At 48.4% G+C, this 22929-nt stretch overlaps 10 protein-coding genes across 10 annotated transcripts; 2 read left to right on the forward strand and 8 right to left on the reverse strand.

Moving 5' to 3' along the window:
* Positions 1-109: 109 nt before the first annotated feature.
* BHQ10_001781 (uncharacterized protein) lies at positions 110-1805 on the reverse strand (the record flags this gene model as incomplete). The annotated part of the gene is made up of 2 exons (XM_040873855.1): positions 110-1407; positions 1457-1805. The coding sequence occupies 2 exons, from the start codon at positions 1803-1805 to the stop codon at positions 110-112; spliced, it is 1647 nt and encodes a 548-aa protein (XP_040730286.1).
* Positions 1806-2563: 758 nt separating this feature from the next.
* On the reverse strand, positions 2564-4162 carry BHQ10_001782 (uncharacterized protein; the record flags this gene model as incomplete). The annotated part of the gene is made up of 1 exon (XM_040873856.1): positions 2564-4162. One exon carries the CDS (start codon positions 4160-4162, stop codon positions 2564-2566), a length of 1599 nt encoding a protein of 532 aa, XP_040730287.1.
* Positions 4163-4984: 822 nt separating this feature from the next.
* BHQ10_001783 (uncharacterized protein) lies at positions 4985-5893 on the forward strand (the record flags this gene model as incomplete). The annotated part of the gene is made up of 2 exons (XM_040873857.1): positions 4985-5326; positions 5396-5893. 2 exons carry the CDS (start codon positions 4985-4987, stop codon positions 5891-5893), a joined length of 840 nt encoding a protein of 279 aa, XP_040730288.1.
* A 447-nt stretch (positions 5894-6340) lies between these two features.
* BHQ10_001784 (uncharacterized protein) lies at positions 6341-8854 on the reverse strand (the record flags this gene model as incomplete). The annotated part of the gene is made up of 3 exons (XM_040873858.1): positions 6341-7496; positions 7544-8732; positions 8785-8854. The coding sequence occupies 3 exons, from the start codon at positions 8852-8854 to the stop codon at positions 6341-6343; spliced, it is 2415 nt and encodes an 804-aa protein (XP_040730289.1).
* A 1397-nt stretch (positions 8855-10251) lies between these two features.
* BHQ10_001785 (uncharacterized protein) lies at positions 10252-12087 on the reverse strand (the record flags this gene model as incomplete). Its single annotated transcript, XM_040873859.1, has 5 exons — positions 10252-10299; positions 10351-11421; positions 11472-11641; positions 11694-11828; positions 11895-12087. 5 exons carry the CDS (start codon positions 12085-12087, stop codon positions 10252-10254), a joined length of 1617 nt encoding a protein of 538 aa, XP_040730290.1.
* A 535-nt stretch (positions 12088-12622) lies between these two features.
* Positions 12623-15301, reverse strand: BHQ10_001786 (uncharacterized protein; the record flags this gene model as incomplete). The annotated part of the gene is made up of 7 exons (XM_040873860.1): positions 12623-13280; positions 13333-13722; positions 13769-13893; positions 13942-14076; positions 14139-14568; positions 14624-15155; positions 15295-15301. 7 exons carry the CDS (start codon positions 15299-15301, stop codon positions 12623-12625), a joined length of 2277 nt encoding a protein of 758 aa, XP_040730291.1.
* Positions 15302-16130: 829 nt separating this feature from the next.
* BHQ10_001787 (uncharacterized protein) lies at positions 16131-17793 on the reverse strand (the record flags this gene model as incomplete). Its single annotated transcript, XM_040873861.1, has 9 exons — positions 16131-16203; positions 16266-16366; positions 16420-16599; positions 16669-16708; positions 16756-16867; positions 16922-17081; positions 17127-17140; positions 17189-17253; positions 17312-17793. 9 exons carry the CDS (start codon positions 17791-17793, stop codon positions 16131-16133), a joined length of 1227 nt encoding a protein of 408 aa, XP_040730292.1.
* Positions 17794-18201: 408 nt separating this feature from the next.
* Positions 18202-19332, forward strand: BHQ10_001788 (uncharacterized protein; the record flags this gene model as incomplete). Its single annotated transcript, XM_040873862.1, has 3 exons — positions 18202-18398; positions 18455-18670; positions 18726-19332. The coding sequence occupies 3 exons, from the start codon at positions 18202-18204 to the stop codon at positions 19330-19332; spliced, it is 1020 nt and encodes a 339-aa protein (XP_040730293.1).
* A 142-nt stretch (positions 19333-19474) lies between these two features.
* On the reverse strand, positions 19475-21750 carry BHQ10_001789 (uncharacterized protein; the record flags this gene model as incomplete). The annotated part of the gene is made up of 4 exons (XM_040873863.1): positions 19475-20406; positions 20460-21318; positions 21376-21450; positions 21508-21750. 4 exons carry the CDS (start codon positions 21748-21750, stop codon positions 19475-19477), a joined length of 2109 nt encoding a protein of 702 aa, XP_040730294.1.
* A 511-nt stretch (positions 21751-22261) lies between these two features.
* Positions 22262-22831, reverse strand: BHQ10_001790 (uncharacterized protein; the record flags this gene model as incomplete). The annotated part of the gene is made up of 1 exon (XM_040873865.1): positions 22262-22831. One exon carries the CDS (start codon positions 22829-22831, stop codon positions 22262-22264), a length of 570 nt encoding a protein of 189 aa, XP_040730295.1.
* Between the last annotated feature and the right edge of the window lie 98 nt (positions 22832-22929).

Consider the following 22929-nt stretch of genomic DNA (forward strand, 5'->3'; position numbering starts at 1 on the left):
CCAAATGAAACGCCGTGTGGTATACCCAAACGCTTTCCATTCCAAGTCCCTTTTTAATGTACTGCCAAAATCGGTCTTTCCAATATGCTGAATAGTGGTTATAAATGTTTTAGTTGAGATGATCTCCAATAAATGCGAAGTCTTCGCCAGCAGATGGTTCAACGCCCAAGTCGACAGTGCTCTCCCGACGAGATATGGTTAGGTCTGGCACATCAGGAGGCGGATATGTTGTATTGGTGATTCCACTTCCAACTTGGTTGCTAAATATAGCTTGGTCATCGCTGCTGCACAGAGTAGTCGAATCATCATGATCTGCATCTGTGTCGTTCCGAGTCATGTCGAGTGGTAACAACGAGGGATCGATTGTCTGGGCCATGTTCTCACCGAATTCTGAGCAGAGGAGGTCACTGACGATATAACGGATTTGTGCGAAGTCTACCGAGCCACATATCCCCTGAATTTGTGATCGAACTCCAATTAAGATTTCAAATTCAGGTGGGCCGAAGTCGAAAGTATGATTTGCGTGAGATGTTGGTTTGAAGTTTTCATCAAAAAACAAAAGGCGTAGAAGGTCCTGTAAGCCCTGAAGGCGAGGCTGCGCTTGCGCAAAAATAGCAGACATCAACGAGTTCGGCCACTGCAAGTTGACCATGTCATCAATGACCTTCATGTATAAGAGGACAGGTCGCTCAGACTTTCTGGTCGATGATATCGTCTTGAGGGAGTCATAAAGACCCTTGGCCAAACGTAGCGACACCTCGTACAACTCTATTGTGTATATAGTCATCAGGAAAAACACAATCACTCTGGCGTTTCTGATGTTCACCGGGTCTGTCAAGCAATCAGACATAGAAAGTCCTTTGATTGCTGCAAGCAACCTAGAAGCCCTTTGAGCATCCCTCGAAAGATCATCTGATAGATCCGATTGAGGAGAGACAAGCAGATCCATCAAAGATTTCCCCAGTGTGGTATCAGCTTGACGCAAATCAAGTTGATCAGCAGCTGAGATTAATGTCTCACGGTATCGTTGATTATCAAAAACCCAATGAACCACAACCGGAAAAGAAAGTGGTCGTAGATTTTGCTTTAGATTCTGCAATGCGTCTTGGGCCTGTGCAAATATCGCAGGATGCAGCTCATAGTGGTCGTCGTGTTTGACTGTAAATGCCATGCATAAAGAGGAGTAGCCGCCGCGGACGCAAGGAAGATTTTTCTGTTTGCAACGATTACACGGCATTTCCGCGTCACATCCTTTCTTGCTTTTGGAGCAGAAAATACAAGAGCCCCCGGCGTCTATGGTCAAGCGCTGCATTAACGCATCTCGCTTCTTGTGGGAGCCTTTGGGTGTCTCTGCTGGATTCTCGGAAACCCATTGGAACTTCCGTGGACGATCAGCCTGATCGACATCTGATCACCATGTTAGAGGAGTTGTTACTGAGCTCAATTTCTGACTCACCATTGTCCTGTATGTATGGGAAGCCATTTCTGGCACTCTTTTCGCCAGGGGTCCCAATGTGCCCCGAAAGGGGCACGGTGTCTCGACCAATGCCATGAGCAGCAGAGACGGGTGCATTAATATCAAAGGATTGCCCTCGCACTACTTGTCCCGGGATATCATGTACGCGCCTTGAATGGGCATCTTCTGTCAGTGTTTCCAAGCCAGTCTGTATGCTAGGCCTTCCCAAGAGAGGATTGAGACGAAGATCGAGACGGGATTCGTGGAAAGGCTCAGAGTGTGAAGGCATCCGTGTGTTTGGTGGATGAGCAGGATACATATGAGACGGTTCTGGGTTCGTCGGCGGCATCGAAGAGGCAGTCGAAGGAGCAATAGCTGGAAGAATGGGCGGTGCCGTTCGTGGATGGGATCGACCGGATCTCTTATTTTCAGACGGCATCTGTAATAATCCATGTCAGTATGTAGTAAGCTGGATCAGACGTAGCAACAAAGGGTAATAACTAACTGTTTAGCATTAGAAAAAGCAAGCTGACACAAGAAGACTAAGTGCAAAGAGAGGCAGGTAGTGATGCTTCAAGCGTGTAAGGATAGGCTGGTTCACAATAAAGAATACAAAATCAACTGAAGATATTTATTCAAGCTCTAGATCCGTATGAGATGCACAAGAAGCTCTCCAGTCAGATTTCTTGCAGCTCTCTCATCTCATCTGGGCTGTGTGAGGGAGAGGACGACAAAGACAACATCGATACTCACCGCCAGGAACTTAGCGTCGGGTCCACCGGATTGAGTTAGCGATAAATGCGTGCGCGTCTCTTATTAGTCAATGGAGGCGGTAAGTCGAATATTGCCGGCAAAATCAATTGTTTACTCGCGTCAAAAAGTGTGCCACACCAGCAGCGGCAAGCTTATCTTTGAGGTAGCAAGACATTGACAGTCGAATATTCAACAGGACATACCTATGTGGGTATTCGATGCAACACACTCTAACAGTAAGATCATTGTTGAAATAAGTGAGCGCTGCGTCGAGAGGGAGGGGTGCGTCCTGCTGAGTTGCGTCATCCGTGCTGGTCTTGGCGGGCGGCCTTGCGATAACGATAAGCCGCAAGGCTAGCTAAACAGCTCAGGGTCAACGATATCGCCCAAATCGTTGTCTTCGAGGAATTTTCTTTCTTGCAGGCTCTCTGGCAGATACTGTTGAACAACTTGGCCATCCTTGTAATTAGGATTGTACTTGTACTCTTTGCCGTAGCCAAGCTCCTTCATCAGCCTTGTGGGGGCGTTGCGGAGGTGGAGTGGAATGGGTAAGCTCGCGACCCCAGGTTCTGACAACGCCGCAAACGCGTTGTTGAGGCCTCTATATGCCCTCGTACTCTTCTTCGAGAGCGCCATTGCGACCGTGGCATGGGCTAAATTGATTCGAGCCTCAGGCAGACCGACTTTTTCTACCGCACTGTGAGTGGAAATGGCGAGCGTCAACATGGAGTTGTCAGCCAGGCCAATATCCTCGGACGCGACGACGATCAAACGACGAGCGATGTACAATGGGTCCTCGCCGGACTGGATCATGCGTGCAAGATAATATAGAGCTGCGTCAGGGTCGCTGCCACGGATGGATTTATGGAAAGCTGAGATGGTGTCGTAGTGTTGGTCGCCGGCTCGGTCGTAGACCAGTGTCTTTGTAAGTGATTTCTTCAAGACGTCTTTCGTCATGCCGGGACGGTTGGACAAGCCCATGGCCAGCTCGAGCAGATTCAAAGCTGTTCGAGCATCACCGTCTGAGAATGTGGCGAGATATTTAATGAGTTCGTCGTCAACCAACTCGGATGGCGAATAGGTCGAGCCTTCTGTAGCCAAGGCGCGCTTCAAGATGGAGGTAAGGTCGTCATTCGTAAGCTTCTCCAGCGTGAATGTCCGACATCGAGACAACAGAGCATTTTGAACTTTGAAGCTGGGGTTCTCCGTCGTCGCAGCAATGAGCGTCACAACACCGCTTTCCACTGGTCCAAGAAGCACGTCTTGCTGAGTCTTTGAAAACCGATGAATTTCGTCACAGAACAGTATGGTCTTCCTCCCCGTCAAGCCAAGCTCATTTCTCGCTTCTGCAAATATCTTCTTGCATTCGGCGATGCCGCTGGTAGTGCTATTGATTTCCACGAAGCGGCTGCCAACCATGGATGCAATTACCCTTGCAATTGTTGTCTTTCCTGTACCCGCACCGCCCCAGAGTATCATACTAGGTACCCTGTCCTGCTCTATTAGAGATCGTAGGATGCCATTGGGCCCAACCAGGTCTTGTCCGCACACTTCGTCGAGGGATTTGGGACGCATGCGTTCTGCCAAGGGGGCTGCTCGTTGGAACGCCGTGGGTTTGGATCTCTTGACGGTGGCATCTTCGGGCTCTGCAGTCGACGAAGAAGGCTCTAGCTCTCGCTTTCGTTTTAGATCATCTTGTGCTGGTGATGGCTTTGAAACTTCATTGTTGCGAGACGGTGTGGACAGCGTTGATGGGTGAATGACGGTAGAACTAGCCTTGCGAGCAGAGGATGGCTGGAAGAAATTAATGGCCGTGCCATTCTTTTGAGAAGACGCGGAGTCACCCTGACTCAATGACGAGTCATCGATGACAAAGTTCTGGCAGTCTGAGTCGATATGGGCGTTGATATTGGCTTCTTTGACATTCTTTGCGCAGATGGGACATGACACCATGGTTGAGTTGAGCCTTGACTATTGACTCTCTTCCATGTCGCGTCTGGATGAAAAGGGTATTAGAGTTGGGAGGAAGTTGGGAGACAATGACGGGCACGATAGGAAAGATGATGGGGACGGCAGTCGCGTCCAGAATATCCGCTGTGATTGGTCCGAACCATAGTGCTCTTTGATAGTTCACAAATTCACAAACATCGACAGCTTAGCATTGTGGACTGTTATTTGACATCAATCCATTAACAAGGCTCACAGCATGGCGATGAGTACGAGGTCGCTGTATGGACTGAGGTTCTGGTGCAGAACCTGGTTGATACTCCATTATGCCTTACTAGGTAGTATAGAACCCTCGTGACAACGACAATTATCAAGATACAAGTATGTTGTTTTCTATAAACATAAATGTGTAGGGCGTTCCCAGAGCAATATCAAATCAATTGACTTCTTCACCAGTAATGTTGCAGTTGAACTATTCCGTGTATCTAGACCTGCCCAAAGCGGTAAGCTATTTTGGCGCGTCGCCGCGTTTTCCAGCAGAACAAAGCGAGCTGCAAGAATTTGACCGACGATCCTCCCCTCCCCGCTTGCTACACTTCACTTGGACTCACTAACATGCGCAAGACTGTGATGTTTTGAGGCTATTTACTTTCTCCGTCAGACTTGATCAGCTCTATTCAACATTAAACAGCAGAAGCAGACCGTTTCACTCCCGGCCCTCGGGCCTTTCTTCGAGATCGACCACATCCACCACAACCAACTCTGTCGCAAACCGCGCATATACCTCTCTTCAAAAACCGTATCTACACGCCCTCAAAAACCCTCAAAATGGCCGCACCACATCCCCCATTCGGCTCACGCTCCGCCTACGCAGGCGCAGGCTCAAAACTCCCCGAGCGCCCAAACCCACTCCCATTTAGCGCGTCAGCTTTTTCTCGGAATAGAGGCGTTCTCGGCAGTGTGAATAACAACATCAACAACAACAACAATACAGAGTCAGCGCAACAACAACAACAACAACAGCAMCCGCCTATACCGCCACAACATTCGCAGAATCATGCTAGTAGCAGTGCAGCAGCAGCGACGATGATGATGGGGACCGATGCTGGTAGTGGCGCGAACCCGTTGAGCCGATTGACGGAGGAGCAGCGGGAAGAGATCAATGAAGCTGTACGCTCTCCTCCCACCTACTCTCCTTTCAAGATGCCAAATGCTAATCACAAGCGCACGATCATATAGTTTACACTCTTCGACCTGGACCGCGACCGCCACCTAGACTACCATGAACTACGAGTCGCCCTCCGAGCCCTCGGCTTCACCCTCCCCAAACAAGAACTCATTTCCCTCCTCACGACATACGGCGTTCCGCGACCCCAAGTCCAGCAACAGCAACAACAAGGCCAACCATCAACAGCACACCCCAACAAACCAAACAACAACAGTAAAGACCCCCCACCGCACCCATCCTCGCTGCTCATGCCACTCTCAGCCTTCCAAACCGTCACAGCACACAAAATCCTTGAACGAGACCCGCGCGAAGAAATTTTGCGCGCCTTTGAATTGTTCGATGAAGGCGGGAAAGGGTACATTGATCTCGAGGATTTGAGGCGTGTGGCCCGCGAATTGGGTGAGACGGGTCTTGAGGAGGATGAGCTGAGAGCCATGATTGAGGAGTTTGATCTTGAGGGGGTGGGTGGTGTGACCAGGGATGGCTTTTTGAGTATTTGTTGGCAATAATCTTCCTCCCTCCCTCTTTCCTCTGTGTGCCATCTGTTCTCTGTTTCGAATGTCTGGTTTTTTGTTTATAGTCTGCTGCATATCGGGTGTATGATTCGTTGCAGGTTGAGGTTCGTCTTTTTGTTTCTCGTGTGATTGAGTCTTTCTGAGCGAGAAGTGTAGTTAGTCGGTCAGTATACGGCTTAAATCCGTTTCGCTTCGATTTGATATTTTCTACATATAGTTAGCTGTCTCTAGGTGTCCGGGCATTCAGCGGTGAATTGAGATTACTTCTACAAATAATGTCCACCTGTGCATATAGGCAATCATCATCCTGTAAGCGGCAAATATATTCATCATGAATGTTCATAAATCCCTATATACCCAAAACTCCCTATCCAAGCAGTGACATGCAATAAACCCATACCCACAAATCTAAGCGAAATACCATGCGACATTGAACCAAACTTATGCATATCGTGGCTGCACCCCCGGCCAAGGCGCGCCGTTATGATCGTATCCAGGCGGCGCATATGCAGGTGGTGCACCATATACGGGATTCCCTTGCTGCTGCATCGCAGGCGGCATTGGTCCCGACCAACCTCCAGCGTTTGTTGGAGGCTGTCCCGGCGGCCCACGATATCCCTGATACCCTCTCCCACCAGGCGGCCGCGACGCAGGGAGCGTCTTTCTAAACCTGCGTCTTCGGCACGAAGAAATAATGCAACTCAGTATAATCAGCACGAGTAACCCGCCTATACCAGCCGCCAGACCGATCACAAGAGGTTTGTGTTGGTCGACCCAGGACTTGATTTCGCCGCCTACTGAGGAACCCTGGCATTGACCGTTATTGCAGTGCCCATCGCCGTTGCACGGTGTTCCGTCGAGGAAGTTTTGTTGCATGCTGCCACATTCGTTGGAGGGGAGTTTGGAGGATGCGCACCACAGTGTGCACGAGGAGTCGTCGCAGGCGTAGGTGTCGTTACTGCCCAGGACGGCGCCGAGGATAGTGCGACATTGGAGGTCACGGCTTGTGCATTGTCCGCTGGCGCAGGKGAGTCCGGTGGTGTTTCCGCTTGTGCAGCTCTGGCCATCGGCAACGAATTGGTCGGCGGGACAGGCGCCGGATGATCCTGAGCAGACTTCAGCGATATCACAGGGACCAGTGCTGGCGCGACAGGTTGTGTTTGCAGCTTTGAATTGGCAGCTGGAACAGCATGCTTCGTTGGAGTCGTCGCAGACCGCGTTGTCCTTGAACTTGCAGGTAGTGGGGTCGCAGCAGGCGTTGTCGCCGCAAGCTGCTGTTCCTCCGCAGTCGCAATCTTCGCCGCTCTCTACAATACCGTTGCCGCATTGGCTGCCAGTATAGGTGACCACGTCTTTGTTGTTTACCAAACAGTTGGATTGGACGCTGTTTCGACCTAGGGCTGAGCAGATATTGCCAACTGTGCATTGTGAGAAGTGTTCGAGATTGGACGATGTCGAAGGGTTCATGATATATTGCCCGTTGGCATCACAGGTGCTCGAAGTCAGCGGGCAGCATTGTGAAGTTGTCTGTAGGCCTTGCTGACATGTCGAAGAGTCGCAGTCATGCACAGCACCAAAGGTATGTCCTGACTCGTGTCTATTGAAGTTAGCTTTGTCAATTCGGAATTAAGAGGTAAGACTTACGCAAAAACCTGCCACTCAGTCGACGTTTTGACTACGACATTTGCTCCTGCGACCGAAGCATTGCTCGAGCCATGAACACACAATTGCCCTAACCAGGACACTCCAACTTCGGAATCTGTAGGACAATTGGTCATCAATGTCCAGTAAGCATTTGTATCATTCTGATCGCCACGCCAGGCCGTGAAATCACTTAGTCTTGAAGAGATATTTCCCGAAGTGCATGGCATATTCCAGGGGGTGGCTGTCGACGAAACGTCAGGACAATCAGCAGGACTCATAGTCAAATTCTTCAAACCCAGAGAGATATTGAATGTGCTCTCATACACACTCGATGCAGAATTGAACATTGAAATAACATCCGCGCGAGCCGCAGACTGATTGTTCCCAAAAGCATTCAAGAAATTGCAATCCGTAGCCACGCCGACGAGAGCGACCAACTTATTTTTGGGACAGCCTGTGGTATCACCAATCGTCGACGCCAAGTTGATACCTCCCGTATTTCCGCCCACGTTGCCGGTATCAGACTGTCGCTTGGACAAGCCTAATAACTGATCAAACGTCATGGCAGCAAGATTAGTTGACTGCTGCGGAGGTCGGAAGACAGGATGGTTGGGGTCCGCATTAAAATCCAGCTTGTCCGCATGACAAGAAGGGTCGGGAACCGATCGTTTGAGCTCTGTATGTTCTTCGTCCCAATACATATCCGAGTTTCTGAACATTACCATATAATCGTCATCCTTCTCAGCGGGTATGACATCGGAATCGGATCGCGTCCGCATATAACTCGAGCGCAGTTTTATATTATGATAGTCATGCATCAGACTAAACGTACCCTCAAACAGAGGATCAGGTCCATCGCGTTTAACATATAAGCGTGCCCAGCCGACATATGTCCAATGATCCGGCTCAATCTCTGTCCATGCCGAGCCTTTAAACACCCGGTGATCTCTGCGATCGATACTCTCCGTATGGCTAATGGTACCATCAGCATTCAAGTATTGAATTTCAGCATCCTCGGCCAAAACATCATGATTCGGTTCTAGCTTGAGTTTGATTGCTTCCGCGTTGTTGTGTATTGTGAATGTGATGTCGAAGCTGGAAAGGGAGTGTATTCGATGGGAAGGGGTGTGTATCACGACGTTTTCGAGTTCAGAGACATGCTGAATTGGTGGCGGGGCTTGCGAGCGAGCTGCATATGCATCAGAGCTGAACAATGAGAAGTAGAAGGATGGAGGACTTACCATCACCGCGTTGTAGAAATATGGCTGTCGCAGTAAGGGTCGCGGATAGCCAGCCAATCCCGAGTTTCATATCTGGATGAGTCGCACTCGCGAGGCCTTCAGCGGTTGTCTCTGCGAGTCGATAGTCGAGTTCCGGCGGTTGGTGTATACAGCCTCGTGTGGACAACGTTGATGATCGCAAACAGTCAGATCAGCCCAGATCAACAATGCCAGAGTGATCGATAATCAAGACGCGCAATGTACTGAAAGACAAACGAGAGACAGCGCCAATACAGCAGCCAGCGCATAAATTATATATCGTACCACACACACTGACAGATGTAAGAAGTTGGAGCTGATCTTCTTGGAAGTTGGCGCAGCAGCCTTGGCGATCCATCAGCCTATCGCTGTCAATACGCAGGAATTACCGTGTCTCGGTAATATTACGGTCTGGGCCGCTGTCAAACAGGAGGCTCTTGGCGGCTCTTGGCGGCTCTGGTCCTTTGGGTCCGTAATAGCGCTGTTTCGGTCATCGATGATAAAGTCGATCTTGATGATTGCCAGCCAATCAGTGAGGGCTCTCAGCCGGCTGGTCCGGCAACTCCTCTACTATCTAGGCCAGCAAAGACATTATAAAGGTGAGACAAGAGTGCTATCACTGAGGAAACGCTTATTGGCAGTAAAAATAGAGGTACTGCCTTCGTTTTACAAAGCATGTGAGACATAATGTCAAGTTGAATAACTTACGGAGTACTCCGTACATAGCATGCATAAAGCTGACACCCGCAGCTCGTTCGTGGCTTGGATMCCCGCCGCTAACCCTAATCGAGGTATTTCCAAGTACAGCCTGTGACTGGCCGGCTCGATCTAGATACGGTACCTTGTACAGTATCATGATGGAGACTGTCTCTCTGCCTCTCTTGTCTAAGAAGTAACAATTGATGTCTAGTTGATGCAAAGTAGTTAGTACGCTTGCTGTTAGCCAGTCGATCGTCACTGTACATGTTTTAGACAAAAGAAACCGCAGCCGAAAGCTTGCCGATTTCTAGAGCGCATTGACAAGGTGAGGAGTTCAAGGACCCATGGAATGCGCTACTCGCATCCGATGTCGACCGGTTGCCAGGGCACTTTTATAGGTACGTACTAATTGCAATTATTACAAATCAAGTAGCACCATTGGATGGTTAGCTAGCATAGGCCATGGACTGTACCGACATTGGGAATATCCTCCACATCCCGACAGTAAGGGCTCAAAGCTGTAAACGACCAAACGGACTGCCAACGGTTCGTTCGGAATAATTACTAATAACATGTCGGAATGAGAGGGAAATAGGATAGAAATGTGAGAAAGTAATGAGGTACCAACAGACACCTCATTAATATGACTATTAGTTGTACTACAACGGCGAAGGCCGTCCTTAATACAAAGCATTGAGTGCTAACTCTCTCAGAAGTAGTTGTCTGCTATGTGGAGTCGTTGAATGAAATCTACAACTTAGCAGCCCTTTCCTCCTTGTTTTGCATATAACGACGCCACTAGGAAAATGTTAGTAAAAGCGATAACATGATTCAAACGTTGAGACTCACTCTAGGGTTCAACAAGTAAACCGGAATACCAAGCGCAAAAACCCCCGCATTGATACCCGCCAAAATCCCCATTGTAGTTTTATAACTATAAGTATTAACCATGGGGATAATTCCATAACTCAACCCAAAGGCCACAATATTCTTCATTCCCACCACAGCCACAAGCGCCGGGCCGGGATTCTTCTCCCAGGCCTCAGCAGCAAAGGAAGTAGATAGAATCAGAACAGAGACGAATGTGATCTGGTACAAAGTCCATCCCATGTACGGTCCACCCCAAGTTGCGCCGCCACTGGCGGTGAAACCGTAGAGAATGAGGGCGACTATGGCGAGGATACCCGGGAAAATGAGCAGAATCAAGCGATGCTCGGGGGCGTGAATGCCGTTGTTGCGTTTGGCCATCCAGATAATAAATTTGTCGCCTAAAAAACCGGCATAAAACATACCGCCGAAACCGCCGAATACGCCGCCAAGGTTGATGAGGCCGATCGAGCTGGCGGACCAGTTGTAGCTAGTCTCGAGGACAGTGTCGTACGTGAGTGACATGCCGATTGACGAACCGAGGACGATGGCAGAGAGCAAAGTCGAGTAGAGAATGGCGGGAGACGAGTATGCCTCAGCGATATGAAGAAAGACCTGCGGAATGAATGTCAACGCATTCTCCGTCGGAGCCGACCAAGGCTTTAACATCTGCACGTAGGTCTTTTTCTCTCGCAACTCATCCGGCACCTCGTCATTGGGGTGAACGCCCCTGGATTCGAGGTATTCACGCGTTTCATGTTCGGTAAGCACGCGAGTCACTCCGAACTGGTCTGTGAGCACCATGCGGCCATTAATGAACTGCGAACTGCGCTTGTAGCTAGTCTCGAAGCTGCCAAAGACGACCATGACGAGACCCACTGCAATCGTGATCGTGAAGACCCAGTAATACCAGCGCCATCCCAGGGCGGCGACTTCGTACGAAGCGGCTAGAGTAAGGCAGCCGGTGATGGCGTTTTGGGCAGCCCAGTAGAGACCATAGACCATGCCGTGTTGGTGGACGAATGTAATCTCGGCGAGGATCAGGGGGAGGACCTAGCTTATTAGTCTGGCACAAATCTCAAGTCTTGTTGTAAAAAGCTTACAGATTCGGTAGCACCGGCTGCTAGACCCTGGATAATTCTCAACGCAAGATGCTGTTCCCATGATTTATTGAGAGCGCATCCGATAGTAGCTCCCAAGAGGACAATTGTCGACACGATAAAAGCAAAACGACGACCATAAAGCAGTCCAAGTGGGAGAATCAAGAAGTTGCCTTGAGCTTAGTGTTAATTCAACAAGTTTCAGTCAAGTAAAATCCCACGTACCAATTCCGACAAAAAGGGAAGGAAATGTAGACAACCAGACAATCTGATTGCTGCTGTATCCTTGAGGAGCGTACATCTCGAAGAAGACACCGAGAATCGCACCGAGACCACCAACACAGGACAGAGACATTGCAGCTGCCAACATCATTAGTAAGCCGCATCCTCCAGGGCTAACAATTGTAGCTATTCGTAACGACTCACAGAACCAACAACAGCTCACAATAATCGACGCCTTCTCCTTCCAGGAGAAATTCAACGGATCATTAGGATCCTTGCTAGGCACCGGCAACTGCTGCACCAGCCCATCAGCATCAACCAAGACATGGTCCGCTGGCTTGTGCTGTTGACCCTCAACATTCTCCGTAAATTCGATGATAGGCTTGTCCCCGGACATGATTGAATCTGAAGAGTCTCGGATGAGACGAGTTGCACGACAGATAGTTCAGTACCAACGAGAGATTCCAAGTTAGAAAACTCCGGGGGTGGAGGGGGGTTATGAATAGATCCCCGTCACCGTGCCTGGAGTTAGTCTCTGGAGACGCGTAGTGTCTTCCCCATAATAAGAGCCATGTCTCTTAGGTTCAAGCAAATGGAGGAGAAGATTTTGCCGAGGAGGTCTGAGCAGTTGCGGAAATGTGGAGGAGACTCCGGCACGTTTAACAAATTTTGTGGGGAGAATTTCCTTTCTCCGCAATTTTTTGACCACCCGTGCCGATGTCCGAAACATTTTCTTTGGTCGTTGCTAGTGACCTGCCCGCTGGATTCGGGGATTTATAGCGGAGGAGTAATCAGCGATTCAACGTTTGATGTACACTGGACTTACTAGAAATTGAAGAACCATCATTGGTTTCATTAGCTCTTACTGAATCATATAGTACATACACCAAGGGGTCGAGTCACAGATTAAGGTTATTTTATAGTCTCCAAATTTAGGACAAATCCCCCAATTCCCTGATCAAATTACATAGATTTCCCACCAGCGGCGGCAAGTTGTCTCCAGAGCCCTGGCAATTCCCTTCCAGGACCTGCCGCGCAACCTCCATAATCAAATGAGGACTACATAGCTGTATGGACATCGAGACATGACCTCCCTCGGGACTGGCTGAGTAATACGTCAACCCCGGTTGGCCAACGGCTCCATTGACAAACGCCTTTGTGAATTCGTTCTCAGGACCGTCCAGCGCAATCAACGGCTCAGTTTGTTGTCCTCCACCACTACTACCGGGTGGTAAGTTCAGAGCGTCGCGCGGCTTTCCGACGCATTGCAGCAACCCGAATATCCAGAGGACCAGTGTAGCATGATATATGGACAAAGTGTCAAAACCGCGAAGTTCGAACGGTGGAACCTCTCGCGCAGCCCTAAGGACCTGACCAGCATGCCAGATTGCAGTGCGTGCTTCTCGTGTAATGCTCCAGTCTCGTAGACGGGGATATTCTTCTCTGGCCTCGAGTTCGCCGAATTGACCCGCAAAGCGTTGTATTGAGTCAAGGTTGATGTGCAGATACATTGTGGCGAATTCGGCGAGTAGAGTTGCGATTGCCGGGCGGTTTATCATATCCAGTTTGGCCGCCTGGATAGATATTGACCTGCATCTACATCAGCTGAATGATCCTTTTACACCCATGTGAATGGACTTACAGATCCTCCTGTCTGCTTTTCAACCAAAGCTGCGTTAACGCCCCTCGCTCCGAATGCCGGTTTGGTGTCAGTAGCGCCTGTTGTCGAAACTCCCAAACCTGACTCATTAGTCCATGTAGTAATGAAGACTTGCAGACTACCGTGTCCACATTAATGGGAAGATGATTCAGTATCGAAGGATCGGCGAGAAGGTCTCGTAGAGACAGAGTGGGGGGTTTCAAATGAGCATATTTGGTCACTAATAGGTGTTTCCAAGCTGCCGCTGTTGGTGCGAGCCATAGTTCACGAGAGCTCGGGAAGGGGAGTGTAAATTCCGTGTAGCTGGTTAGTGGAGGTCTGTTCATGGCGGCTGTAACTTCTGCGTCGTGTTCGAACAGGTGATATGCGAGCCTGTCTCTTGTCAGGATAATCTCAACAGGGCAGAAAAATGCCTTACCTTTTCCAAGACTCCTGCCTAATCCAGTCATTCCACGTTTCTTCCAATGTGTCGTCAATCAGATCTGGGTACAACGTGAACTGAGAGTAGAAGGACCGGTCAAAGGCACCAGCTCTTCTCAAAGCCTTTACAACATTAGATCAAACAACACAGAGGAAGTTTCTCATGCTTACAGTGCACAATGGTTGTAAATGGCTTTCTGCAATTTGCATTTTGCGTTTATGGCCACAGAAGATGCCAATATCCAGCCACATCATAGAAGCTTGAAAGTATTGTAGATCTCGGAGAACACTATTGTCCAGTTCGGCCTGCATTATAACAGCGTGGGTGACTGTCACAAAAGAAAGGTTGCATGGCTCGAAATACTTACTAGTTGTGCCAGACTGACTCGAAGAATCTCCAGTAGAAGGACCCCAGTCTTGTTGATAGACGAAATGCCACAACAAACACACCCAGCAGCAACTAAAGCTGTCAAAAGCTCAGGCCTCGAGTCCTGCCGGAAAAGTGTATATGGATGAATCCATGCATCGGTTTCCGTTCTCTTCGAGATACCGATCTTGATCAGTGCATCTAGAGACTCGGCGGATGGGAATGACGGGACGGATAGTTGTGATCTTGCAGTACTAATGATCAGTCGAAAGATATTGTCTCTGGACTGAACTGTGAGTTTTCCGCGTATATTCAAAGACTCTAAGCGCGATCTGTGCAGCCTAGTTATAAAAGCAGTCATGTCGCCATCCTCGAGGGGGATGTGGCCTTCGCCGCTGAATCCATTTTGGTTCTTTTCGGGAATCCAGAGCCTAGTATAAAGTCAACGCACACTTACAATTGTGAATTATTGGTAGATATACTTACCATAAAGACCTTCTAAAAGCAGCCACACGCTGTTTGGCAGTCTGATCATCAACAATAACGCCTGGATCGAGATTGGCGGCGACAGGAGATGCACCAGATCCGAGAATTATGTCCAAGTCGGTAATCGTATCAAAGTTGAACAAACCACCATCTGGACTCGTGAACTCTGGGTCACACATAAAATCAAAAACGCCCCGTGGTTGCTGAACACCTTGAAACCATGGCCACGGAGATGTATCCGGCGGCAACATGACCTGCTCAAAAAAAGCTGGAATCTCATTAACTTCCCGATAGATTCCCATCTGCTGTTCAGGGAGCTGATCTCTATGACGCGGCGGAAGCGCCCCCGTGAGTGGAATAGCTTGGGGAATGGAAGGATCGGACAAGCGATATGCTCCATTTCTATCTGCAAATGCGGCTTGTGGTGGCTGTGGCATACTATAGTCAGCCACAAACGGCTCTGTTGATGATGGAGTGATTTGCGACTCTTCAATAAAGCCGACCTGCATTTGGGTGTCAGGTGTTCCGTCTTCTGAGATTGGAGTAGATAAAGTCTTATTGGGGGACTGTCGAGGCTTTCTGGGGGCGCAGGCAAAGCCTTTTCGTCGGCATCTCTAAATTCGTAGTTGATTAGCGGAAGACAAAGCATAAAATGAATAGCAGTCACTCACGGTACATGGTCTGTTATGATCGCAGCTTACTTTTGAAGCTGCACATTCCTCGCAGGCTTGAATGACCCTTCCCCTACGCTTTGCATTCGGTCTTCCTTCTATGTGAAGCAAGCCGTGTCGCTGCAGCACATCCCTGTTATTCTAGTGTCAGCAACCACACAAGTCTTTCACATGAAGTAAGCTTTTGACCTTCGATTGAAGCCCCTCCCACAAATATTACACTGAAATGTCCTCTTATTCTGATCTATAAGCTTCCATTAGCCAGTTTGATGAGCCAAGTCAACCTAGCCGCTTACGGGAATCTAGGTGCCGCGTCAAATGATCTGATCTTTCATAGACTCGGTCACAGTGTGGGCAGTAGTGCAGAGACTCTGCATCCTTTGACCGAGGAGACTTGCGCGATTCTGCTAGTTCGGCCATGGTGGCCGGATATGGGCGGTTCGTTAGCAAGTGGGAAGCCGATAAAATTTGCGGAACCGACTAATGCAGGGTCCAATGCCTGCGATCTCAAAAAGGATCCGTCTTTAGCCAATTAAATAGACAGTGTATTGAAATAGATTAGAAGCAGAGCTATAGAAATCGAGTCGCGAGCTTTTGACAGGGAGTAGATGCAGCAGAAAAGCGTGTACCTGGAGAGAAAAATCCGGGGCCCCTCATTGCGCTGAGAGCCGATGTGGAGAACAATGTGCCGATGTTGGATTAGGGTTATTTCACGAACCCGGTTATGTACTGCAACGAAATGACTCGAACTATAAGCTTGGAAGTATTTTTTACATATTTTTATGTTCTATCATATAATCTAAGCCTGGAACTAGTCACACCGGTTTGCGACTCCGTTATGCCTGCTTTTGCAGCCACTCTTTGGCGCCGTTATACATGCAGTTGTAAGCCATGAATTCATCCGGCCTCCTACATGTGAAAAAAGTTGTTAGAATGAATCCAAAACCTCTGCTATGTAGGGTGCTACTGACATTGTGACCGTCTTCTTCCCTTTTGCTGTACCGGGTTTTGCAGCTTGTCGGCTATACGCTTGTATGAGACTCGCACGAGCATGTCGACTCTGGAATATGTTCTGTTGCTCATCAGTTACATATTGTTAGATATTTCGTATTTTTCAGGACATACTGTGAATATAGAACTTATTTCTTTGATGGACGGCTTCTCAGTGATATCCTCGAAAAAAGCACCCAGGGCCTCGGAGTCCTCAATTGCTTGACTGGCTCCTTGACCCTGTGTAGGAAGCATTGCATGGGCGGCGTCTCCCATCAAAATGAGGCGGCCTCGAGACCATTTCTCCAATGAGTCCTAGTATACAATGGTTAGCATGATTACGAGAAAGATCGATTGGCTATTTTGGTATATGATGATACATACAATATCTCGCAGTTGCCATAACCCTAGATCTGTTGAATGTCTATAACAGGTCAGAGGAATTTTCAAATGAGAGAAACAGCCACTCACTTAAATATGCTTGTTATCCAAGAAGGGAACTCGGAGAAAGTCTCCTGCAATTTTTCCAGGCTTCCTTCCGAAACCCAAGACTGGCTTGCATTGGGATCCTCGTTCATTCGCTCTAAGCAAAGTCAGTAATCAGTATGTACCATGACACTATGAACTGGTAACATACCATCCGAGACCATTGCAACAATACCAAAAACATCACCTTGTCTTCCCGGACCCATGATTAGCCGGCAATCGTGGGCAATAACCATTGAAGTGAATGGGCTTCGAGGATTGATTCTGTCGCAAAATTCCTTCTCGTGTTCTTCAAGCACCCTTGTGGGGAACTATTCAGTAAGCATAAGCCTTCAAAGCTTTCTAGTATTGCTTACCATCAATCGATATGCTGATCATAATTAGGTTAGCTCTTCGACTGACGAGGTTTGGATCTCACCTGAATGGCCCGTGGGCTTTGGAGTCTGATCATGATCGACTACATAATTGCGCAAAATGCTATGTCTGTCATATAAATTGATTAACAAAGTTAGTAATCAATTACTAGAGAACGTTATCCTACATTCCATCTGCCCCAATAATGACATCTCCCTCAATCTTTTCACCATTCTCAAGATGCACTATCCCGTTCAACGGATCACAATCAACCACCCGGGATGCAACCCTAATGGTAGAAGTCTTCTGTGCAGCTTTTTTAAGTGCATCATGCAAGTCCATCCGATGATAGACAATACGGCTAGCGCCATATTCTATCTTCGTTGTAAGTGGGACTTCAGTCACTAATTTACCCTCTGTTGAATACACCCGGAAACCCTCGTCTACCATTGAGCGGGCATCCTCAAGCTCTTCGCCCAATTTCCATGTATCATACACAATCTTTGTAGCATTTGGCTGAAGAGAAATCAATGCTCCGATCTCTTTATTGAGTCGAGACTGCTCAAGCACTGTGATTTGCCTGTCAGGGCCGCGGAGCGCAATAGCAGCCGTGAGGCCGGCTATACCACCACCCACAATAACAATTCGAAATGGGTTGCTTTCTGTCATTGCGTGTATGAGATCTGAGACTGCAAATCTGAAATTAGTATAGCACCTTCCTTTTAGTGTTGACGCCGATTTGTGTCAATGCTCTGAAATCTCAACACTTTGTCGATTCCTCCACCCCCACACCGATATACCGACACCGAACATTCGCCTCCTCCGCTTTTCCTTCCACCTCTGTACCGACATATCAAAACAAAAGCTTGCGTATCCAGCTGACAGACGAAGACTGTCTCTTTAATTGTTCAAATCGGAATAAAATGTGGGCAGTGGGGAGATGGAAGGATTCGACAACATCATACAGCGCAACGAGGTATCCAGAGTGCACAGTATAAACTGTCCGTTGCGATCTCTCGACATTGGGTTTGATCTTCGAGATATCAACAATAACAATCACACATTCAATTCTACATCATGTCCACCACTACTGTTACTGAGACCATCGCCGCTCCTGCGCAGAGCCTTCGCATGCGCGTCGACGGCACGGACCCCAAATTCGGCGATTTCAGAGATGACCTTGCCCGTGACGGCTACGCAGTTGTCAAGGGCGCCATACCCCGTGACCGGGCTTTGAAATATGCTGATGATATGTATTCGTGGCTAGAGGGCTTGTAAGTTTAGCTTCTGCACGTTTGTTTTTAGCAAGGCTCGTGCTAACAAAAAGCAGTAAACTTGGCTACGACCGCAAGGATCCTCAGAGTGTTCACAAGGATAAACTTCCTGTGATCAATGAGAAGGGCATGTGCTTGCAATATGCTGTCGCACATGAGAAATTTACCTGGGATGTTCGCTCCGAACCCGGCGTAGTTGAGGCATTCGAAAAAGTCTACGATGACAAAGATCTCATTGTTTCTTTCGATGCAGTTAATTTTGGATTCCCCAAGTAAGCCTCTTTAAGCTCCAATCACTATCTCGTTTTGGATTCTAATACATAGCAGCCGTACCGACCTCCCTGCCAACAAGCCATGGCCACATCAGGACCAGGACCCTTCCAAGCCCGGCTTCCGTTGCCTTCAAGGCTTGGTCAACCTCCTTCCCAACGGTCCCAATGACGGTGGTCTCATTGTCTGCCCCGGCGCCCATCTCCTCTCTGAAGAATTTCACCGTGACATGGCCGACGAAGAGCGCATTCCCGCCTGGACACCTGAATGGTACGGATACACCGAGCGAGGAATGAAGTGGCTCGAAGACCACGGATGCAAGTGGAAGAAAGTCTGTGCTGAGCCCGGTGATCTTCTCATCTGGGACTCTCGCACCCCTCACTATAACCTCAGCCCTAAGGGTGAGACCCCCCGTTTCTGTATTTACACTTGCTATATGCCCGTCGCGGATGCCACACAGGAGGACCTGCAGCGCAAGAAGGAGGCATTCGAGAAGCGATTGGGAACTACTCACTGGCCTAACGCAAAGCACACTGGTTCCAACATTGCTAAACGTGATGGTCAGGAATGTACCAGCAATCGCTTCGAGCCGGTTAATGGAGTCGATCTTGGCGAGCGAGCTTTCAAGCTTACAGGCATTCCTTATATCAAGGCCCAAGCTTAGATGTGTATTTAGTATAACGAATCTATTTTTTTTATCATTAAATGTTTAATAGTCTTAGATCTCTTGCCATCGCTTTTGTTAAGTACATATCGATGAAAGCATTGATAATATCTAGGCCTTCGCGGAATATTGCACAATCTATCTAGACAATCGGGCGAGCTCCTGCAAGATCCGGCACCCCCTCACCTTCAACAATCTTTGCCTCGACAATATCGTATATAGGAAGCTCGGCCAATCGACTAATTACATGGTGTAAAGTGGGTAACTGTTCCCAATCCAATGGGTCAATCGCAAAGCTGGCCTTCTGAGCCTTGTATGTCTTGTGGACCTTAGCTTTGGTCTCATCGGTAATTGCGTCATATAGGACAGTATATTCTTCAACAGCCTTGCCCTTGTTCTCGGGCCCAGTGGTAGGTAAGTACTTGTATGTAAGAAGGGCTTCTTCCGCTGGCTTTTCTTCGGTTAAGGATGAAGAGTCAACCTCCTCCAGACCTTGTAGCAAGAAGTCTCCCCACAAAGCGCCCTCCCAGCCTGTTCTGACACGGTAGGACGTATTGCGACGGTAGATGTCAATCGTAGAGTAGATCTTGGGCATACCTAGCTCTTCTCGGCCGGAGATGATAGGATCTGTCAACGACTCGAACAGGACGGGAAGGTAAGCTCCTTTGACAGCTGAGCCGTCTTCGCGAGTATATTCGACCCCATGGATGTACAAGCCAATGTGATTGTAACCAGACCCACCCAGCCAATCTAGCTTGTTGAGGGTTGTTTGTGAGAAAGTTGCGTACGCCACGGTGTCATGGACGCTAAAGCGCCAGCCACTGCGCATGGGCGGGAATAAGGCCTCCAAGAGGGTCCTCGAGGTTTTAAATTTAATTGAAGCGGTGCTGAAAGTCGACTTTTGACTATTTTGTGCAACGCCGAAGTGTGTTTGTCGCGGTCCGGGCATAGGTCCAAAGGCAATTGGCATACGCCAGTAAGCGTTTTTGTTACGTTTCCATGTCCATTCTCGAAGTTTTTGAGTCGAATTATCCCACTCATCGTGGCCGAAGTTGTAGTTTTGGAAATCCCATACTACAAGCAACTGGTTAGCAGTGTATCAAAAGTATGAAATATGGTGAACTCACTGTTAGGCTTTTCATCGCCTGGCTTGAGGTCTTTACCCACAAGTCTGGAAAATGACTGGATTTTGGTTGCCCTAGTGTATCGAATCTCGTTGTACAATTCTAGTCGATCCTCGATTTCATCGGTAGTCGTGTCTAGAGACAAGACTACAGCCAAAGCAGCTGCGTCCTCTATAGCAACAGCCGCACCCTGACCCTGATGAGGCAAAAATGGATGAGCTGCATCACCAATTAGGGCCAATCGACTTTCATTGAATTTGGGCAGAATATCCATGTCTAGTAACTTCCAGACACGGACGCTCTCGGGTTCTGCCTTAGACAGTAATTTCACCATGGAGGGGCTGAAAGACGAGAAGATCTTGAGCATCTTGTCGAGATTCACGGATTGATCCCAAGTATCCGATCCAGCTGTTTCGCTCGCCGACTCTTCATCGGGGTGGATGTTTACGAAGTTGAGTATACTATTGTTCGACGTCGGATACATGACGATTCGACGATCGACACCAAACCACATACTTAGTTCACCAGTATGCTGAACCAATGCTGCCGTTTCCGGGTCATCTAGCGCTTTCTGTCTGGGGAGTAGAAAGCGGAACGCGCTTTTGCCGCTAGGGAAGGGCTTAATGTGCTCGCAGTTTGGTAAGGCGGATCTCGAAATCGAATGAACTCCATCAGCGCCGACAATCAAATCTCCTTGAATTTGGGTTCCGTCGGCAAAAGTGATGGTTGCATTATATGGATCGACTCTCTCGACGCGGCTAGAGGTTTTGAATTCAATGGATGCTTTACCATCAGAGGTGGGTGTTGAGACGGCTCTTTTGAGAGCGTCGTGTAACTCGATACGATGCGCCAATTGCCATGGCTAAGATACTGTTAGAGAACTGACAGTTGCGTCATTGGGGATATTTTTGAAACCTACATGTTGCCATCGTGTGTTGGCTTCTTCGACGGAATGTGTGTGCAACTGGTGGCCGCCTGCAGTGTACTCGGTAGTCTTAAAGTGGCAATATGTTAGCACTCATCTGAGGTACAGATACTCGGAGAAAATTACTCTTTGAGTTGGATTTGCCCCAAAGTCTTCTGGAAACAGTCCCAGTCTTCTTAGGATACCATTCGCATTAGGAGCAAGGTGAAGCGCGGCTCCAGTCTCAGTAGCAAACCTCGACTGCTCAAAAATTTGTACATGGTGACCTTGTTTTCGAAGAGCAATTGCCGCTGTCAGACCACCTATACCAGCTCCGACAATCAAGATCTTCAACCCAGCTTTTTGCTCTGTTCCGTTTGTCGGCGCCATTTTGTGGTCTGTCTGAGCGGTTTCGGGTCGATGAGATAGCTCGAGAATACGGTTCCAATGGTTTAGAGAGCTACATCGGCATGATAAATATAAGATCACTTGGAAAATACCTATCCTCATGAATTACTTGCGACCCCACGCAAGAGTCAACATAGTCACGCGTTGTGCAACGGGACAGGTTCGGGTGTATACATTGATATCGGGACCACCCTCTTACGATATGAATGCTCCCTCCAGATGTCGACCTCGCAATTTTGTCCGAAGTGGCTGTTCTTAGTCCCCGCAAAGCAATTCATCTGTTTGGACGGGTTTATCGGACTTACCCCGCGGCGATGTCTGGGACGCTCTAGTACTGTTCAGATTCTGAAGCGATAATATGGCGGGGAATTGTCTTTTCATTCGGGACCTTTCTTTTCCAGTCAAACATGGCTTCAAATGAGTTTTGTGCAATATTTGATGTTAAAATAGAATTTTATTTTTCCAATAAAAAGCTCTAGATATGATTAAAAATCTATGAATGAGATGCTGGTACTCCATCCATGCCATGTCCGTAGTCCTCTCCTAAGGCCTTTCCATCCTCCAACCGCAAAGGCTGCGATTCCTGCAACACAAAAAGTACACGAGCCCATTCCGTTTTGCTGGGATTTCTCCATGCATGCATTGTACCCCGCTGAATTGCTATATCTCCCCTCTTCATGTGTCGAACTTCACCCGAGTCGAGGACAAGGTCGACTTCACCCTCAATTACGACCCCATAGTCAAGACTAACTGTTCGATGCATTGGCGAGAGCGAATCCGGATTCATATCGACGATACGTAGTACCGAGCCACCAGGAATGGTAAGACCTGGTGGGCTTTGAAGATAAGATTGATATTTACCAACATCCTTACCGTCGTTCAAATTGACGGGGAATTCGTTCGTGGTATAACTGAGCGCAAATGCTGCACCGTTTGGCAATTTTTGCCAGCTCAAAGGGGCCGGAATTTCAGTGTTGAAGACAGCTTTTCCATCCTGTCTGTGATCTGTAATATAGCGATTCATTTGAGGTAGCCCATTATCGAGGATCTGTTCTTCGGCCATTGTTTTGAGGGTAGAAAGGTATCTGCAAGGTTCGGATAGATGAAGATTGAGTTTTGAAAGGTCTGCTTTCTTTGAGCAAGTCTGCGAATTTCAGTTCA

Source organism: Talaromyces amestolkiae (assembly GCF_001896365.1).
Source record: "Talaromyces amestolkiae strain CIB chromosome Unknown scaffold2.1, whole genome shotgun sequence".
Classification (NCBI taxonomy): domain Eukaryota; kingdom Fungi; phylum Ascomycota; class Eurotiomycetes; order Eurotiales; family Trichocomaceae; genus Talaromyces; species Talaromyces amestolkiae.